The 19,177-nt window shown below is 43.2% G+C and overlaps 1 protein-coding gene across 1 annotated transcript in view; it reads left to right on the top strand.

Moving 5' to 3' along the window:
- Positions 1 to 9,479, top strand: part of WDFY2 (WD repeat and FYVE domain containing 2) — a 107,344-nt gene extending 97,865 nt beyond the window's left edge. Inside the window, exons 10-12 of the mRNA XM_068267127.1 lie at positions 4,292 to 4,422; positions 6,639 to 6,747; positions 7,975 to 9,479. Coding sequence (XP_068123228.1) covers positions 4,292 to 4,422; positions 6,639 to 6,747; positions 7,975 to 8,004 — 270 coding nt within the window. The 3' untranslated portion in view covers positions 8,005 to 9,479. The remainder of the gene's footprint in view (positions 1 to 4,291; positions 4,423 to 6,638; positions 6,748 to 7,974) is intronic.
- The last annotated feature ends 9,698 nt before the right edge of the window (positions 9,480 to 19,177 follow it).

The raw sequence follows: 19,177 nt of genomic DNA, 5'->3' as shown, positions 1-19,177 counted from the left end.
CTATTACCCTCTGTCACAATTTCGCCGCTCCTCGCCGCATTAAAAGTGGTTAAAAACAGTTTTAAAAAGTTTGTTTATAAACAAACAAAATGGCCACCAAAACAGGAAGTAGGTTGATGTACAGTATGTCCACACATAGAAAATACATTCATACACAAGCAGGCTGTATACAGCCTTCCTTTTTAATCTCAAGAGATCATTTGTGTGTTTCTTTCCCCCTGCAGCTATCTTCCACTGAAGTGTCAGGCTTTTTCTTCCTGCAGAGTGCAGACAGCTCTTCCTGTATGTAATTCCTCAGTATGTAAAAGCCCAGCCAGCTCAGAGGAGGATTTATCCAGATTGTAAAAGATAATAGAGCAGAGAGAACCTGCCATAATCTAACAGGCATTGTGCAGAGGGGCCTGGAGGGGGGAGATGCATCACAGAACCACAACACTGAAGAACTTGGCAGCCTTCCAGACACAGGCTGACAAGTCTGACAAGAGAGAGATAAGTTGATTTATTACAGAGATGGTGATAGTAGAACGTGCTGCAGTAAGCCAGAACACATTAGAATAGCTTTTGGAACTTGTAGGATGATAAAAAACAGGATGCAATTTTTGTTACGGAGTCTCTTTTTAGAAGACATTTTTGCCCTTGAAACTTAAAAATCGATTTCTCAAAAACTATAAGGTCTTTTTGAAAAAAAAATTTTTCCTCTTATTCCCACTGATCCCCTTAATATACCCTGTGAATTTGGTGTTCCTAAATTTTAAGCAGGCTTTGCTATTAACCGTTAAAGTCGGCGGGTTTTTAAATGTATATATTTTTTCTTTGAAACTTTAACATCGATTTTCTCAAAAACTATAAGGTCTTTTTTAAAAAAAAAAAATTCCTCTTATTCCTTCTGATCTCCTTAATATATTCTCCAAATTTGAGGCTCTTAGCAATTAAGGGGGCTTTGCTATTAACACTTAAAGTCGGCGGCTACCTAACATTGATCCATGCGTCAACTTTTCCGCTTGGCAGCATGACCTTACGCATTAATTGCTAGTAGGATTTTACGCGTAAGCCTATAACGTAACAACCTGAATTACGGTATTCTTACGTGTAATTGCGTAAGGGCTATGCGTAATTACAGACATGTACCGTAATTCAATGTCTACGCCGTAAGCGTAATTCCGTAATGCGTAATAGCGTAAAATTACGCGTAATGATCCGTAAGCGTAACTTTTTCCATTACGCCCAGCACTGTAAATACTAAGTAATAATAATTGTTGCAAGCCTCATTTTATAACATTATAACCACATAAATATGAGTATACCAACACTTTAATGATATTGGGGCGAGGAGGATGGAATATTCCTTTTCTACATTGGAAACAAGAGTAGCCACTTTGTCTTCTACAAGAATGTATTATTGTACTTTATATATAGCTTTGCATACATTTATTTCAGGACATTGAAGTAGGCTTGTAATTGCACTGCTGTCAGCAGAGCTGGTGCAGCTTGATTTCTGGTATTTTATCAGGAAGATGTTATTTATTACACTGTTATGATAGATCTAGCTGAGACGTTTACTCTGCAGTCAAACAGCAGAACATTTTTTCCTGGTAATTGAACCAAACAGTTGTTTTATTAAGATTCATATAAATGTTCTATAAAATGTCATTGGATTAGTCACTGGAAGCATTTGTAATTCATATCTTGTAAAAATGATGCCCTTCAGAAGTTCTCTTCACATGTTATAAAGGGAAGCTAAAATGAGAGGGTATCTGAAGGCTACCATATTTATATTGTTTTAAACCATACTAGTTGCCTGGCATCCTGATGATCTCTTGGGTTGCAGTGTCTGAATCACATACCTGAAACAAGCATGAGCTAATCCAGTCAGACTTTAGTCAAAGCACCTGATCTGCATGCTTGTGACTAAAAGTATTAGCGGCAGGGGATCAGCAGGACTGCTGGGCAAGTGGTATTGTTTAAAAGCAGATAAATATGTCTGCCTCCATATTCCTCTCACTTCAAGTTCCCTTCAACAATTCTCTCTTGCCAGCTGTGGGTATCATGCTATTTAAACCAGCCCAGTGATAAATGGAGAATTAGGCCTTGAACCCACTAGCAGGGCTTTGGAGTCGGAGTCGAGAAGTCGGAGCAAATTTGGGTACCTGGAGTGGGATTTGGAGTCTGTGGTTTCATAAACTAGAGTCTGAGTTGGAAGATTTTTGTACTGACTCCACAGCCCTGCCCACTAGAGAGCTTTTTTTGAGCGTTTAGGGAGCGCTTTAAATCGGTAGCGAAATGTAACAAATTCCACAGTAGCAATTGTGATGAGCAAAATCGCAATCGCAGAACATGCAGCATTTTGGAAGCGTTTGTGCTTTAACGTAAAGTATCGCTACCTGTAGCGATTTGTGTGCGTTTTTAAATTACTGCACACTGTAAAAAAAAAAAAAATTAAAATAAATTGAAAGGACCAATCAGAAATAAAATCGCTAATTGCAAATCATAATCGCTGCAAAAAGCTTACACTTTTTTAAAATCGCTACCAAAATTTTCAGAAAACGCTCATGAAATTGCATACTAAACACTAATTAAAAACGCTAGTGATTGCGCTAGCGATTTGTTGTGGGTTACAGGCCTCGGATTGCTTAACAGCTCCAATGATATTGGCATAAACTTTAAAGATAATTTACTTTATCACTTATGATAACTCGACAAGGGGCATAAAACACCCCATGAAAAGCATAAACCTACACCATGAAAATGATTTTTTTATCAAATCCAACATCTAATCTATTACATACATAGAAAAGTGTTTGACCAGCTTTATACAGATAGCTGAATAATGAAAATTTACAATAGTAGACAGAAACAATCTGGTAAAGCGAACACAGTGAATCCAGCGCAGGAGACTTGGGTGCACAGGGAGTAACTTCGGAGCCGTCAGAAGACAGAGCTGAAGTTACTTTTAAAACACAATAATTCGGCTTCCAGCCATTGCTGGAAGCCAAATTATTTCACTCCCCACCATCCATGGCGGCCTGGAGGGGGAATAGTATTTAACACTGCTGGGAGCAGCAGCAAGATCAGCCATATACCGGCTGTATCCTGCGCCCACGTCTCCCGCGCCGGTTCCTCTCGTATGCCTGGTAGAGAGCCTTACCCTTACAAGCTTAAAGGAATAACTGAGGAGATCAGACAAGGTAAAGAAGGGTTCATTAGCCTTTAAAGCACAACTGTAGTGAGAGGTATAAGGAGGCTTCCATATTTATTTCCTTTTAAGCAACACCAGTTACCTGGCAGCTCTGCCTCTAATCATTTTGGCCATAGCACCTGAACAAGCATGCAGCAGATCAGGTGTTTCTGACATTGTCAGATCTGACAAGATTAGCTGCATGCTTGTTCCTGGTGCATTAAAATACTACTGCAACCAAATAGATCAGTAGGACTACCAGGCAACTGACGTCGTTTAAAAGGAAATTAATATGGCAGCCTCCAAATCCTTCTCACTTCAGTTGTCCTTAATCAAGTTGTCCCTACTAAACCTTTTACAACAGTGACTGAAAAATCATGTGCAACTAGCAGTACATAAAAATGGCCATAAGATGGCACCAGAGAACCGTTTTGAAAAATACAAAGCTCTTAAAGTAAACATTTCATTCTTAGCTGATCTCTTTCTGGGTGAAACTATATTTTATTTTAAAAAAAAAACCTCTATATATTATCTCACAATAAATGTGCTGTACCTGTAACACCTCTTCCTGTGTCTGAAGCCAGGGACCATGGCAAGTCTCTCTAACACTGCTACTGCCTATAGAGCGCGCCCTAGTGGCTGCTGCTCTGGCGCTTTAAGTCCGCCAAAAGAAAAGCGCAATATAAATGTTGTTTTTTTATCTTGTCTTGTAAATACTTTTCTTTATATTCATCCTGGGTGAGCATCCATTGTGAGCTCACTTCTATATGAATAACGCAATTGCTCAAAAATCTCAATCATGTCAAAAATCGTTCCAAAATCGCAATCATAAGTCCCTCCAAAATTGTGATCGCATTAAAATCTACTTCCTCCTAGTCTTCATGGGTCACTAGGGGCCTGCAGGTTTAAAAAGGTACCGTACATACTCCTGAATGTGTCATTATTAATTATTGGTGGAGAAAGGATTTATATATATTTAAATCAATGCTGAATTGATTTTTCTATGACTTTTTATAATCCGACTCTCCTCCCGCTTTTAGCAGTGCCGACCTCTATGGTTCTATGATGAGCTTGAAAACTTGATATGACTGTGGATTTTGTGTTTTGTTCTGTCAGCACCATTGCAGGAAATGTGGGAAAGCAGTATGTGGAAAATGTAGCTCCAGACGGTCCACCATTCCTCTCATGGGTTTTGAGTTTGAAGTACGTGTGTGTGACAGCTGCTACGACACCATCACAGACGAGCAGTAAGTGTTCAGACGTGACCGCGCCCAATCCCAACTATCTGTATGGGCAAAATAACCGTTCTGGTGGGAGGGTGGAGTATTCCACAGACGGAGATTGTGTTACTAGGACAGTCTAAATATTTGTCCTCAACTCCTAGCCCCTGCTCTTCAAATTATTGCACATTCCCAATTCTTCAAGTCAAAGCATAGCCCCAGCTCAAGTCCTAGCACCGCTCCACCCCACCCCATTACGTTCTAGCATAGCCTTAGCTCAAGTCCTAACACCGCACCAGCCCTTCAAGTCCTAGCATAACCGTTTTTGTACCGTGTAATCGAGCCGCTGATGGCTTGATTGATAAAATCTGACGTGTCCAATCAGCCGCCGGATCGATTCCACGCTCGATACCGTGGGCAGGACAATGGAAGAAAACGAGGAGAAGATAAGAAGCGCCCGCAGGGACGAGTGGGGACGCACTAAAATCGATCCAGCGCCTCGATTACACGGTACAAAACATGCAGTGTATTCCTAGCATTAGCTCAAGTCCTAACACCGCCCCAGCCCTTCAAGTCCTAGCACAGTCCCAGCCTTTCCTAGTCCGGGAGAGATTTCCTCTTGCTGTCGTGTTACCAGTGACTGAATGTAAGGGAAACTGCAATAATGAGTTAGACAGCAACATCTGTCAGATCATTATTACACTCTTTGACCTTGACTGAAGAAGAGGCTGCTACACTCATGGTCTTTGCACATATGGGAGCCAGGAAGTAGAAGCCAAAATATCAAGGAAGTCCAGGAAAAATCCCGCTGCACCAAATGATGGGATATAGTAAAAAAAAAAAAAAAGACCTTTATTTATAATCCAGCATCAAAGTTACAGATGAAAGCTCACGCGTATCGGAGCAACGGCATAGCTATGATTAAGGAGCCGTTGCTCCAATACGTGTGAGCTTTCATCTGTAACTTTGATGCTGGATTATAAATAAAGGTCTTTTTTGATTATATCCCATCATTTGGTGCAGCGGGATTTTTCATGGACTTCCTTGACTCTTTGACCTTATTAAAGAGATTCCATGAACTTCTTGTCCATAACTGGAGTGAAAAGGAATCTCTCTAATTACCAGAAATACATTTTGTCTTGGCTGAAGCATTTAGCTTTTTACTGGAACTTGGTTGTCACTGTAGTATTAATCAGTGAAAGTGACTAATAATCATACGCACTGCTCTGTCAGTCAATGCTGCGCATAGCAGAGGGATACTTACCTGAATGCACAGAGCTCCTGTATGATGAGATCTTTTAATAGATCCGCTCGGCCAAAGCGGATTGCCCAACAGTAACCTCCAAATGTGGCTTCCTGGCTGTGTGATAAACCCCCAGCTTGTGTGTGACAAATCTGTCTTTTCCTGTTAAATTGCCATAAAGTTCCTGACCCACATTACACACTATTATTCAGTGATGACTAGAGAAGTCCATACAAATAGCAAAACCCTCACTTATTAAACCTTTACTCTCACTAAAGGTGCCCATACACTTGCCCGATTTACTGCCGATAGACAGCGTTTGCGCATCGATTTCACAGCAGATTCAATCACAGTGATCGAATCTGCTGTGAAATCGATGCGCAAACACTGACCGACCGATTTCCACCTGAAAACGATCGATCTTTCCGCGTGAAAAATTTCGCTTGATCGCCGCCAGGTCGGGAGTGTGTTGATAGCGGCGTTCGAATGTCCGACGACTGACTCTAGCGGCAATACATTACGTGTTCCGCCGGCGTGTGTCCCCGCGGTCCCTTCTCCTCGCTGGGCTCACTTCCTGTCGGGGGAAGTTTAAACAGTAGAGCGCCCTCTACTGTTTAAACTTCCCCCGACTGAAAGTAAAGTGAAGCTGGAGCCCAGAGCGGAGTAGAGGCAGCAGAGACCGGGGGACTCACCCCGGCCGGATCAGGTAATGTATGCAGGGGACGGCGGCGGCAGCTCCACAGATTGTGAATTGGTTTTATAGTGAAATCGATTCAAAATCTGTTTGCGGTGTAGGCAGCCAATAGATCCCACTTTGACCAGATTCGATCACAGAGGGATCTATCTGCTGGCATAATCGACCAGTGTATGGCTGCCTATAGAACAGAGGCTGCACTTTGTAGATACTCACATGATCAATACACGATGATTGTCATATGTTACAGTGTATTTTCTCCATACAAGAAGTGCATTCATTCATTTTTTCCCCCCTCCTTTTCAGACGCGCTCCAACTGCTTCCTTCCATGACAGCAAACACAACATAATTCATGTGCACTTCGATCCGACGAGGGTCTGGTTATTGACATCTGGAACAGATAAGGTCCTGAAGGTCAGTATTATAGTCTTTTATGGATTTCAGCATGGGTAAGTGTATCATGGATTTATTGTAATGTTACATGAAAAAGTAAGCATACCCCATGTTTACCCAGGCTACACCATGATAATTCTAATTGCTTTCTTTTACTGTCATTGGGACACTTTGTTTAACGTTTTTTTTTGCCATCGTGCAATTACTTATTCGTTTTGAGTGACACTGGTTGAACATGTGTATGGAGCTATATGAATGTACTGTAATTCCTTATCAGTGAGAGTTGCACTATAGTCCAACTAAGCCCAGACTGGAGAGGAACTATCACATGCATATCCAAAGGTTTACTCTTTCAGGCAGAAAAAGAAGAAAAGGTAAACAGACTAGTTATTTGGATGCTTGCCACTGTACATGCCTATCTCATCATGTCACATGTCGCCTCCAGTACACTTTAAAGGAAACCTGTGAGATTCACAGGTCAAAAAATTAGATACTTAAGTCAGTAGAAAGAAGCACCTGGATCCTCCCAGAGGATTCTCACGTCCTCCTCCCAACCACCGATCTAGCGCTGACATCCTCAGGTTCGCGGCCGAGCTCCCGTACACCAATGAGCGCATTCGCAGGACAGCTTTTGCCTGTGCAGAAGCAAGGAGCCGCTGCTTAGGGTCAGCAGAAATAGCCAAGCGCGTTCAGCTCCGTGCTACTGTGTAGCGTGGCCGAGTTCCAGGGACAAGCCTTTGCTGACAAGCTCTGTGGGGGTTCCAGCACTGTAATGGCGAGGGGGACCAGGGAAGCCTCTGGATTATCCAGAGGCTCTCCTCTACTGAAGTAAGAGTACCCATTTGGGGCACTTTTCTTCTGGGCATCACAATGGCGTAGTGGTTAGAACTCTTGCGGTGCAGCTCTGGGTCTCTGGTTCGAATCCCACCCGGGGAGCTATCTGCACAGAGTTTGTTCTCCCCATTTCTGCATGGGTTCCTCCGGGCACTCCAGTTTCCTCCCACATGATCCCAAAAGCATAAAAAATTATACTCCTAAGTTAATTGGCTTCCCTCTAAATTGGCCCTAGACTACGATACATGCACTACATGATACATACAGACATAGGACTATGGTAGGGATAAGATTGTGAGCTCCTCTGAGGCACAGTTAAGTGAAAGACCGTATACTATGTACAGCACTGCCGCTGTGGAAGATGTTGATGCTTTATAAGTACTAAATAATAATAATCTTCTTCTCCTCTAACAGTTGTGGGACATGACACCAGTGGTATCTTGATGATGTTCTGCGGACAGACCTTGAGACCAGTCACACAGAGGAGAAGACTCTGCGGACTCTGGAGTGCAGTAGATACGGTTTTCTCTTACAGTCCATGAAGAGGAGAGCCTGTCACTTCTTGCTATACTGACTGGAAGTCTTATGAGCCCTCAGCTCATCACAACTCCTCCTTCTCCCTGTTTGGACAAACTCTTTTCAGTGTGCGGATTATTTTCCTCCTGGAGTTGGATGCAGAGGGTTTTTTTTTGCTCTATATTGAGTTCTGTTCTCTGAATTCTGTAAGTGGCGCCCCCTTCTGAGGACATTTTCAGGGCTCTGCTAGTTTTAACCCTTGCTGAACCCATAGTGTTTGCTCTTGTTTTTACTGCAGTGTTGATTTTGTGCCGTGTCTGCACAGGAAAGTCTTACGGCCGAACAGTCCGCTAACGTTTGATACATGATGGCAGCTAATTTAATCACGGTTACTGCATTTCATCTCCCCAGCCTCGCTTTCAGGAGTTTCCTGATTTATACGTTTTAAAATAATGGCGATTAAAATGACATTATAAGGAAGAGATTTTATTTATAGGAGCATGAAATCAAAACGGCAAAATAACGTACATAAAGACTTATGACTTCTTAATGACCACACTTTACCTATGTAGATTGTTTTAGTATTTGCCATGAGCTTATTGCAAAGAATCTGCATTCACGGCATTGCAGGCAGGGTGAGGCTGACTGCAGTGTTCTCATAAAGTGGACCTGAACTCTTGCACAGGGCAGAGGGAAAACATAGAGAAATGCTTCCTGTATGTATTTAGAGAGTTTAGCCCATCTAAGGCCTGGAACCCACTACAATTGTTTGCATGTTTAATTAGCGCTTTATAAGCGTTTCCATGAGCGGTTTCCAGTGATTTTGGTAGCGATTTTTAAAAAGTGTAATCTATTTGCCAGCGGTTGTGATAGAGCTTTGTGATTGGCCATTTTAATTCTGATTGGTCCTTTCAGTTTATTTAAAACATTTTTTTACAGTGAGCAGTAATTTAAAATCGCACACAAATTGCTATGTGTAGCGATTCATGAGCGATTTGCCTGCGTTTCAATACTTTGAACATTGAAGCGCAAACGCTCCCAAAATGCTGCATGTCCTGCGACAGCGATTTTGCTCATCGCAATCGCTACTGTGGAATTTGTTACATTTATTTACACTGGCAGAGCGCTTCCTAAATGCTCAAAAAAAACGCTCTAGTAGGTTCCAGGCCTCATTCCCCCTCATCTGTGACTAATCACAAGTTGTAGTGTGATCTCATAGCTGTGTCAGCTGGCTGCCAAGGCAGAACAGCTAATTTGTAAGCACGATGTTAACCCTATGTCTGCTTCCATGAGAGCAGGAAGTGGACACACTGTAGATTTATTGCAGGATTTGTATCAGCTGTAACACATTTCTTTTTCTTTAAAGAGGGATTGTCACCATAAAAATCAAATTTCAACAGCAACTGGTCTGAGTGTATGAAGTGATAAAGATGCTAATCCTGCATTCAAAACTTTCAAAACTTTTTCTGCTGTTATGATTTGGAGTTATCACATACTTAAGGAGCACTGGCCCTCTAGTAGTCAGTGCCAAGCAGTTGCATGCTGGGGGTTCCTTTTATCTATAATACATTCCTCCTCTTTTCTTTATTTCCCTGCCTAGCTGCTTATCTGAAACACGACCCCCTGCTTACTCGTGTTTACAAGCAAGGCTAAGGTGACTCAGCGATTGGAGGAGAAAAGAAAAAAAGTTAAGGGAAAAATGACATCAGTATTTAGCCTCAGCTGTGGGCAAAAGACATGGCCCCCACCAGGAACAGAATGCTCTTCATTTACTATATAAAATTCACTGAAATCAAAACGTGGACAGTACAATACATGTTACGTAAGTAGATCAAGTATTTATCTACTTATATATGTATTGTTTTTTTTCCCCTGGCATAGTATGGCTGATCCTACTGCTTTAAAGGTTATTCTGCTGTTGCTTATCTTTTAAAGCAGAGAGGAAGTTCTGAGTTCAGGTCCACTTTAAAGCAACAGTTTAAATTGTACATGTTCTTTACTGAATGCTTTAATACAAATACTAGTCAATAATACAGATAGTTCACATTAGAGACACTGAAGTCTCTTAAAAATACGTTTTTTTTTTAATAACAAAATCCTCTTTAACATATTAGCCCTATTTAAACCGCCGCTGTAACCTATCTAAATCCCCCCTAACTCGCCCTCCCTCTCCCCTGAAAAATCCACGACTTTCTTGCCTTCTACTCTTCCGTGTGAGGCGGAGCTTTGAGCTGCAGCCCTGCCTCTACACGCGTCTCAGGGGCGGATCTCCACCTCTCCCCGCCCCTCTCAGTGAAGAAGGCTGAGAGGGGCGGGGGACCGCAAACTTCCCATCAATCTGATGGGAAAATTGTATTGTGTGTAACAGCCCTTAAAGAGACTAAATCTCGCTTCAGAGCTCATAGTTAGCAGGGGCACCTGTGCCCCTGCTAAACCGCCGCCATTGCGACGCTAAACGGGGGTCCCTCACCTCACAAATCCCCTCCGAGCAGCCGGGGATCTCTTCCTGGTTGAGGCAGGGCTAACCGCCGCAGCCCTGCCCTACGCGCGTCTGTCAGCGCGTATCTCCGCCCCTCTCAGCCTTCCTTCACAGAGAGGCGGCAATGCGCCGCTGATAGACGCGACTAGAGGCAGGGCTGCAGCCGTTAGCCCTGCCTCTAGGAGCAGCAAAATCTACGACCAATTTGGTCGTTGATTTTGCAGGGGGGGGGTTGGGGGTGAAGGGACACCCGTTTAGCCGCGGGATAGCGGCGTTTTAGCAGGGGCACACGTGCCCCTGCTAACTATGAGCTCTGGAGCGAGAATTATTCTCGCTTCAGTGTCTCTTTAAGGGCTGTTACACACAATACAATTTTCCCATCAGATTGATGGGAAGTTTGCGGTCATTCCAACATGTTCGATAAAGAAAGGGATGGATTTTGAGATCAGTACTGCACAAAATAAATCCCTCTCTTGATCTGAAGCAGATCAAACTTGTTTGTCTCAATCGAACACCAAAAAAAAACCTTGCCGATTTTACTGGAAAATTGCACTGTGTGTACCAGGCATACAGCAGATTTTGCTACAGTCTCAGCATAGTCCCCTTGTCAGCGTTATGTATAAAGAGGCTGTTTGCTGATTGATATAATCCGTCCGGTAAATTAACCAATTCCATCCGTTTTGGCCGTAAACACATAGATCGGTTGATCAGACTGGCCTGTTAGGGCATCCTTTTTTTTTTTAGCTGATACATTCAATCAAATGATTGAATCGGCCCGAATATCAACTGTAAAGATTTAACGGTGTATGGCCGGCTTGAAATGAGATCTACCCACCCCATATGCACATTTAATTAGCACGTACTATTTTGATTATTAGCAAAAATAGCTACAAAAGAAAACACAAAGCCGATGACTCGAGTCTAGTAGATTTCTTGCCCTCTTTCAAAGTGCATAGGACATGTGGTGCATGGGCTTCTGGGAGTAGATAAACCGCTTCTGACTGAATGTTTTCGTACAGCAGTAAGAGGAGACCGAGAAGGGTTGCATTGTTGTCATTCATTATTGGCCTGTTTCCAGCCATCTTGCATGGCGCACGCTGGGGCATGAAGTGATGCCAGCACGCATCCAGATCGCTTAGCCATGCCACAGTGCGATTTGGACGGCAAAGAATCACCGCCAATTCAGTACAGATTTGAGCTGCATTCGGCCCGAGTGACAATGGGCCGTATAAGCAGTGGCCCCGCCTCTGCTGTATGGAAAATACTAACTGGGCAAAACAAGTAATGCAGACTGTGTTATTGCTAAGGAAGTATTTATTTAAAACGTGTGAGGAATGTCTCAAAAGTAAATTTACATTTTAATAATAATATAAAAAAGTCACATGTATACTTTGCTTTAAAATATATTGGAGCTCATTTACCTTTTCTTAGCATGTGAGTAGGAAAGGGCACTGAAAGGGGATCTACAGTCACTACATAGATTTCCAACAGAAAAAGATAACCACCCCTCCCTCTAGCACCCCCGCCCCCAGGTAAGTTAGAGTGGACCTGAACTCTTGCACAGGACAGAAGAAAAACTTAGAGAAATGCACCCTCTATGAATTTTGAGATTTTAGCCTGTCTAATCCCCCTTCCCTCATCTGCAACTAATCACAAGTTGTAATTTGATCTCTCCACTGTCACCTGACTGCCACGGCAGATAAGCTCATTTGAAAGTGCAGGATGTTAAATAATATGGCTGCTTCCATGAAAGCAGGAAGTAGAAACAGTGCAGATTTATTTCAGGATTTGTATCAGCTGCAGCAAAGAAATGTTTTGCTAAACGTTATGCTGTTACTTATCTTTTAGAGCAGAGAGGAAGTTTTGAGTCCACTTATTTCCTAACTTACTTAGGTCACTTAAGATTTCCTTTAAGCCTTAATTTTATTTTTCCTAGGCTGTGGTCACCACTTTACCTACAGAAAGACACTTGCTCAGATGCATGCTTGGAACCATGAGTACTCAGCTATGTGCACGTCACCCACTCTTCCCTAGCTGGTTCCTGTTGGTGAAGATGGCATTAGGAAAGGAGTTGAACAGCTCATACTTTTCCGCCCAGCTAAGCAGTATCTGACATTAGCACAGGAAGTCAGCTCTGCTAAACCCAACCTGGCAGGTTTCTTATAATAATGAATGCAAAAAAATGTTATGGACAATCCACAAGAGTTGGGATCTACTACAAAATACCAGTTATTATAATTCATCCTTCATACTGTTCATACTTTTCTTATACTGTCATAAACTGGGAAAATCTGCTGATTCGGTGCAGATTCGTGGTGTATTTGGCGCTAGTGGAAACCGGTCTGAAGTGAGTTTTAATTGCTTTTCTGAAGCTTTTGTCACACCCCTGCCCTGTAAGCAATGATAAAAAGAAAAGTTACATCTGTTTGTCATTTAAGATATTGACCTGTATTCTCTATCTCCTGATCCATTCTAATAGGCGATTCAGACAGCTGGCTGGAGGGAGTGTTCACATTCGCAGCTGATAACTTTTGAAGGTCAGAAACGGTTAAAAGGTATAAATTACAAATGCAGGGTACAGATTCCAGGCTAGAAAATAGCTGTAGGTTAGTGCTCTCTGGCCACCTCTGTTGGGGGGGTTGTCTCTGGTCACCTCTGTGGGGGGAGGGGCGGTGTCTGGTCACTGCACTTTTTGTGGAAATGGTCCCATCCAAGTTTAGCTTCGCTCCCTGCATGTCCAGAGGTGCCTAGAACTCCCCCCCCCCCCCCCCCCAAAAAAAAGCACCACGCGGTTTAACCAACGTGCGACTGGAGAAAAAAAAGATGTAGAAAGTGAAGACCGGCACCATCTGGATGTATCAATCCTAAGCATAGGATGTCTTTGGAGTCTATGTAACAATAAAAGAACATTGATGCATCCAGTTGCTGCCGGGCTTCACTTTTTTACAAATCTAATTTTGGAGTCAGGAGTGCTGCGAGACTTTGGCACATCAACTGTTCTTCTGCACATAGGAGTGCTGTCCATTTGTACATGTTTGGAGAAAAAAGATGAACACACGACTTCTGGTGCACTTCTGGGAGTCACAGATTGAACTAACCAAAGCTTGTGCGTTACTTCTGCTATGGCCATTGCAGTCATCTCTGACTTTAATGGCCACTATGACGGTCTGTGGTGGGGTATAGTACCGCGACTGGGTAAGTGTAAAAGGGACCTCAGAAAGTACCTGGCATCTATTGTTATCTCTCCTGTTCCTTGCTTTACCTTTTAACACCTACTTCCCTGCTTGAAAATTGACCAATCAAATGAAAATGAAGTGGGATTTGTTTGGTCTACTTGGAAGAATAGTTCTACAGCAGCTTGAAATATTTGCAACTCATTGACCATGCCTGTTGTCCAATAGACTTTGCTGGTCTACACTTTTCATAGACATACATCAGGAGCTTCTGCTGTGGCTACTGGTACTTCCAAATAAAGCTTGATTATAAGAAGATCCCTTCCTCCCCTATACAGTTAAGTGGAGTAGTGCCCCCCCTCCCTTTCCCAACACAGTTCCCTGGTGTCTAATGGTTCACCTCCCACCCCTAGTTTCCTGGTGTCTAGTGGTCCTCCCTTGCAACCCTAAACAGTTATCTGGTGTCTAATTATCCCCCTCCCTCCCCTATACAGTTCCCTGGTGTCTAGTGTTTCCACCCTCCCTTCCCCATATGGCTATTGGTCTAGAGTAAGCCAAACAATGCTAAGTGGAGAAACTGGACCAGTTTGACATGTACGATCTAAAGGTACCTCAAAGGGAGTTCCCACATCAGCTACAAAGACTCCTCTTTATAGAAAGTCGAGAATTGAGGCAGCCAGCTCGTTCTTTAGTATAATGAAAGTAAAAACATATTTGGACTTGTCTTTACACACGTGATATATGGCTGTACTATGCGCTGGGCTTTTAAGTCTTTAACTTGTAAATGTATTAGCAGATGAACTTAATAATCCATATTCTCCAAGTGTGTTAATTAACCAGAACAATCCTATTCTACATGTAAAAATCCTAGGTGTCTGTATAAAAAAAATAGCAATTCTTAGCTGGCTCCCCCCCCCCCCCCCCGAGTGTGTAGAGTTCTGTTAGAAATGATGCATGAGTGACCTGCCCAAAGAATCATGTAATGTTCCCAGGAGTATTGAGTATGCTGCATTATTGGGTGTAGCCTTCCAGCCATAAACCTCAAGCAAGTGCCTAGTCTGTTTTGTCACCAAGCTTTCTCAAATGAGTCGTTGTGTAAATGTAATCTCTTCAATAGGTGGGGTGCTGTAAAATCAATGCAGGCGATTTGGGCGCAACCAGCGCCACCATAGGCTGTAATGGGAATTACAGCTATAGTGGCGCTCACTGAGTAATTTGGGCGCCGTCAAGACGGAGCACAAATTACTACAAAAACACTATTTCAGCTGCTGGAAGCTGAATTATATATTTCCCTACTATCCATGGCGTCCTGAAGGGGGACTAGTAATTAGCGCAGCCGGGACTTGTGCAGGAGCAGGGTAAGCTGTTTATTGGCTTTATCCTGCGCCCAAATCTCCCGGCTGCTGACTAATAGGTACGCCTTTCTAATGGCCAACACTCTACATGTCAACAGGAAATAGGATGGCTCAATACCTCTTGTGTATTACCACATTCATGTAAAAGTGGGTTGCAGAGGTTTTAGTAATGGCTTTGACATGTGGGGCTTGATTCACAAAGCCGTGTTAACAGTTAGCACGTGAAGTGCCGCTCGCAGACTTTTGCGCGCGCAAAGTCCCACGATCGGACATTTGCGCGCGATACTGCTGAATTTTATTAACAGCGTTATTGCGTGCAAATGTCCGTGATCGTGAGACTTGCATGTGCAAAAGTCCGCATGGCACTTCACGTGCTGTTTAGCACAGGTTTGTGAATCAAGCCCCTGGTGTTTTCCAGTACAAAGGGCCAATCTCTGTGTAATTGCTGCAGGAAATGGGTGGAGCTATGGACAGAGAAGTGATGCAGCCTGCCAGCATTTGCCCATAAGCAAAGTATTGGATGAGCTCTGCGAGTCACAGCTGGGGTGATCTTAGTACACTCAAACGCTGAACATGAAGGGAATTGTCACTGTATTTCCTTGGGAGATGAATCAGTGTCTCAGCTTATTATGGACCAGTGTGCGGTTTGTAAGGTTTCTTTCTCATTCTGACACCATTGCATTGCTGCTATGTTTTCTTTGTTTACAAAATGACAAACTACAAGGGACCAGATTTTAGTTGTTTATGGGTTGCTCTGTGTAACTCCTAAATTAATCTTGTTGAGCTTTTAAGTAAAAGAAGCACTTAATTTGTATGTTTCATGATTTCTGTCCATGCTTATTTTATGATAAGTATTTTGCTACTTAATAATCCTGTTAATAAAAGAATTTCCATGCATTGGGTGTGTCTTTTTCTTTCCAGCAAGCCTGACGACCATGGTCTGATTTGAGGCAAGGCTGTAAAAGGCCATGGCCTAGGCTAGGGCACCAGGAAGCAAGGGGCGGCAGCAGGCTGGCACACTAAGGCAGTTAAACTGTCAAATATGTAAACCGCAGCAGTCAAAAACCCAGTCTGAACAGTAATGGACCTGTACCCCGTCCCACCCCCACAACCTGTGCTGTTCTCCCCTAAGTACAGCAAGTCTTATCTAGTGAAATGTCCGAATTCAACCCTGCTGGCAACCTTGCTTTGCAGTAGACATTCAGGGCTTGTTCACACTAAAGTTTTTAAAAAATCACCTTAAAGAGTAACTGTCAGGCTGCAGAAGCTAATTTAAACCTCTATTCTCCTGTGTTAAACAGTTTAGAAGGAAGCTCAAAAGCCATTAGTGAAGATAAACATTTCAGTTACCTTTGATGTGTGCTTATCTTAAAGTCTGTTATAGACCCATAAAGACGCAAGCCGCAGCTAAACTGCAAAGCATTCTGGGGCCCTCCCCTCGGCTGCTAATGAGACGGTACAGGAGCTTCTCTGATAAATCTCGGGCAGACTACACTGCAGGAGTCAGCTATTGTTCCTAGCCACATGGCTCATTAATATTCACTGCACACCGTGTTGTTCAAGAACGAGCTTATCTGTGATCAGAAGCAGGCAGGACATGACGACACATTTGGCTTCACAAACATGGAGCCTGCCATGAGCTGTCAGGAGCATCTATCTCTGCATATACTATATACAAAATCTGTGAAATCCAAACGTGGACAGTGAAATGCATATGTAATGTAAGTACAGCCAATCTTTAGCTACTGATATATGTGTTTATTTTCTCTGAGACCCTATACCTAACAGCTCCTCTTTAAAAGCACTAGTACAATATGATATATATATATATATATATATATTCCCTAGTTGAACTTTTTTTTTTCTTCCAACTAAATTATGTATGCAGCTTAAAACTTGACCACTCAGTCATTTGTTTGGTCCAATGCAAAGTTGCAAAAATTTGCATCAGCCTAAAATTATTAGAAAGCTCTTCTGTACTGCCCCCATTCAGGGGTTACTAACACAGCAACGCTTTATGATGGTATCTGTATTCAGGTACTGTAAGTAGCTGTTTGTGAAGGAATCACCCATGTACTATTCCAATGTAGCAGCTGTGGTAGAGAACAGATGTGAAGTAAAATATTTTCACTGTTACCAATGACAATAGTCTTGTGAAAATGCATGCCTGCAGTCAAAAGCCAATGTTCATTATTTATTCCAAACTGTTGTGCTAGCTGCCTTTTCTCTGGAGGAAAAAGCCAGAGCATTGGGCTAACCGGTGCTCCGCTAGAGTGGGAAGCCGGAGGGGTGGGCCAACTGCTGCTCCGCTAGAGTTGGAAGCTGGAGGGGTGGGCCAACTGCTGCTCCGCTAGAGTGGGAAATCAGGACACTGGGCAGCCTGCAGTTCTGCCAGAGTGACATTTTAGAGGTAGAAGATGAACCCACTGATTGATGTGATGGTAAATTAACCACTTGCCGACCGCACGCTTATACCGTGCGTCGGCAAAGTGGCAGCTGCAGGACCAGCGACGCAGTACTGCGTCGCCAGCTGCAGGCTGATTCCTGTCAATTCACGGCGGGGGGCTCCGTGAATAGCTTGCGGGCCCCCGATGGCGGCTCGCAGGCTAAATGTAAACACAAGCGGAAATAATCCGCTTTCTTTACATTGTACGGCGCTGCTGCTGCTCAGCAGCACCGTAAGGCAGATCGGCGATCCCCGGCCAATCAGCGGCCGGGGATCGCCGCCATGCTGCACAGGACGGATAGCGTCCTGTGCAGCCCCGATCCCCAGAGGAGACAGATAGGAGAGGGAGGGGGAGAATGTCGCCGCGGAGGGGGGCTTTGAGGTGCCCCCCCCCCCGCAACATGCCTGCAGGCAGGAGCGATCAGATCCCCCCTGCACATCATCCCCATAGGGGGGAAAAAAGGGGGGCAATCTGATCGCTCTGCGTGCCTGCTGATCTGTGCTGGGGGCTGCAGAGCCCACCTAGCACAGATCCCAACAAACAGCGCTGGTCCTAAAGGGTGGGTCCTCAAGTGGTTAAAGAAAACCTGAACTGAAAATAAAAGTCTAAATAAACATACACACATCATACTTACCTCATGTGTAGTCTACTCATCAATCTCTTTCTCCTCTCTTGCGTCCTGTTTGTCCACTGTGATCAAGGGAATTCTCTGTCCATTTTGAAAATAGCCATTACCTCATAACAGCTTCCTGGTCAGCACACTGTTAAACTGTAACATAGTTTACTTGAGCCATAGGGAACCATGGACACATCAGTTCTCCTCTAAGCTGTAACTGACAGCAACTGATATATAACTGAGAGCAACTGATATATTTCAGTTCTGACAAAATGTTGTCAGAACTGGAAGGGATTATTGTCAGAAGAAAATGGTGAGCTTCTGAGAGAAACTGATGGCAAGGTAACTATGTAATGTTCATTTGAAGTTACCTCGAGTGTTTATTTTAAATAATTTTCCTCAGTACAGGTTCTCTTTAAGGAAAGTTCCAATATTATAGAGGAAATACCTTAATGCAACTTGACAAAGGCCAACAGGCCGAAACAGCGGGCTGTCGTTGCTTTTATTGCGACATGCTGCAATAAAGATACACTGCGCTATTAATTAATCATGTGGTGCCAGTCCTTGGAGTTTCTTTAGAGGAAATACCTTAAAAAGAACCTGAACTGAAAATAAAAAGTCAAAATAACCATACACAGGTCATACTTGCCTCCCGTGTAGTCTACTCAATCTTTCTCCTCTCCTGCATCCCATTTGTCCATAGAGATCAATGGAATTCTCTGTCCTCCATTTTAAAAATGGCCATTACCCCATAGCTGATTCCTGGTTAGCGCACTTTTAAACTGTAATATCACCCACTTGAGCCATAGGGAAATATGGACATTACCTTGCACATTCAGTTGTAACTGACAGCAACTGGTATATTTCAGTTCTGACAAAATACTGTCAGAACTGGAAGGGATCACTGTAAGAAGTAAATGGTGAGCTTCTGAGAGAAACTGACGGTGAGATTCGTATGTAATATTCATTTGCAGCTATGTCATGTGTTTATTTTAAATAATTTCTCGCTTCAGGTTCCCTTTAAATAGGAG

This window comes from Hyperolius riggenbachi, chromosome 2, assembly GCF_040937935.1.
Source record: "Hyperolius riggenbachi isolate aHypRig1 chromosome 2, aHypRig1.pri, whole genome shotgun sequence".
NCBI lineage: Eukaryota > Metazoa > Chordata > Amphibia > Anura > Hyperoliidae > Hyperolius > Hyperolius riggenbachi.
This window is presented reverse-complemented; position numbering and strand designations above follow the sequence as displayed.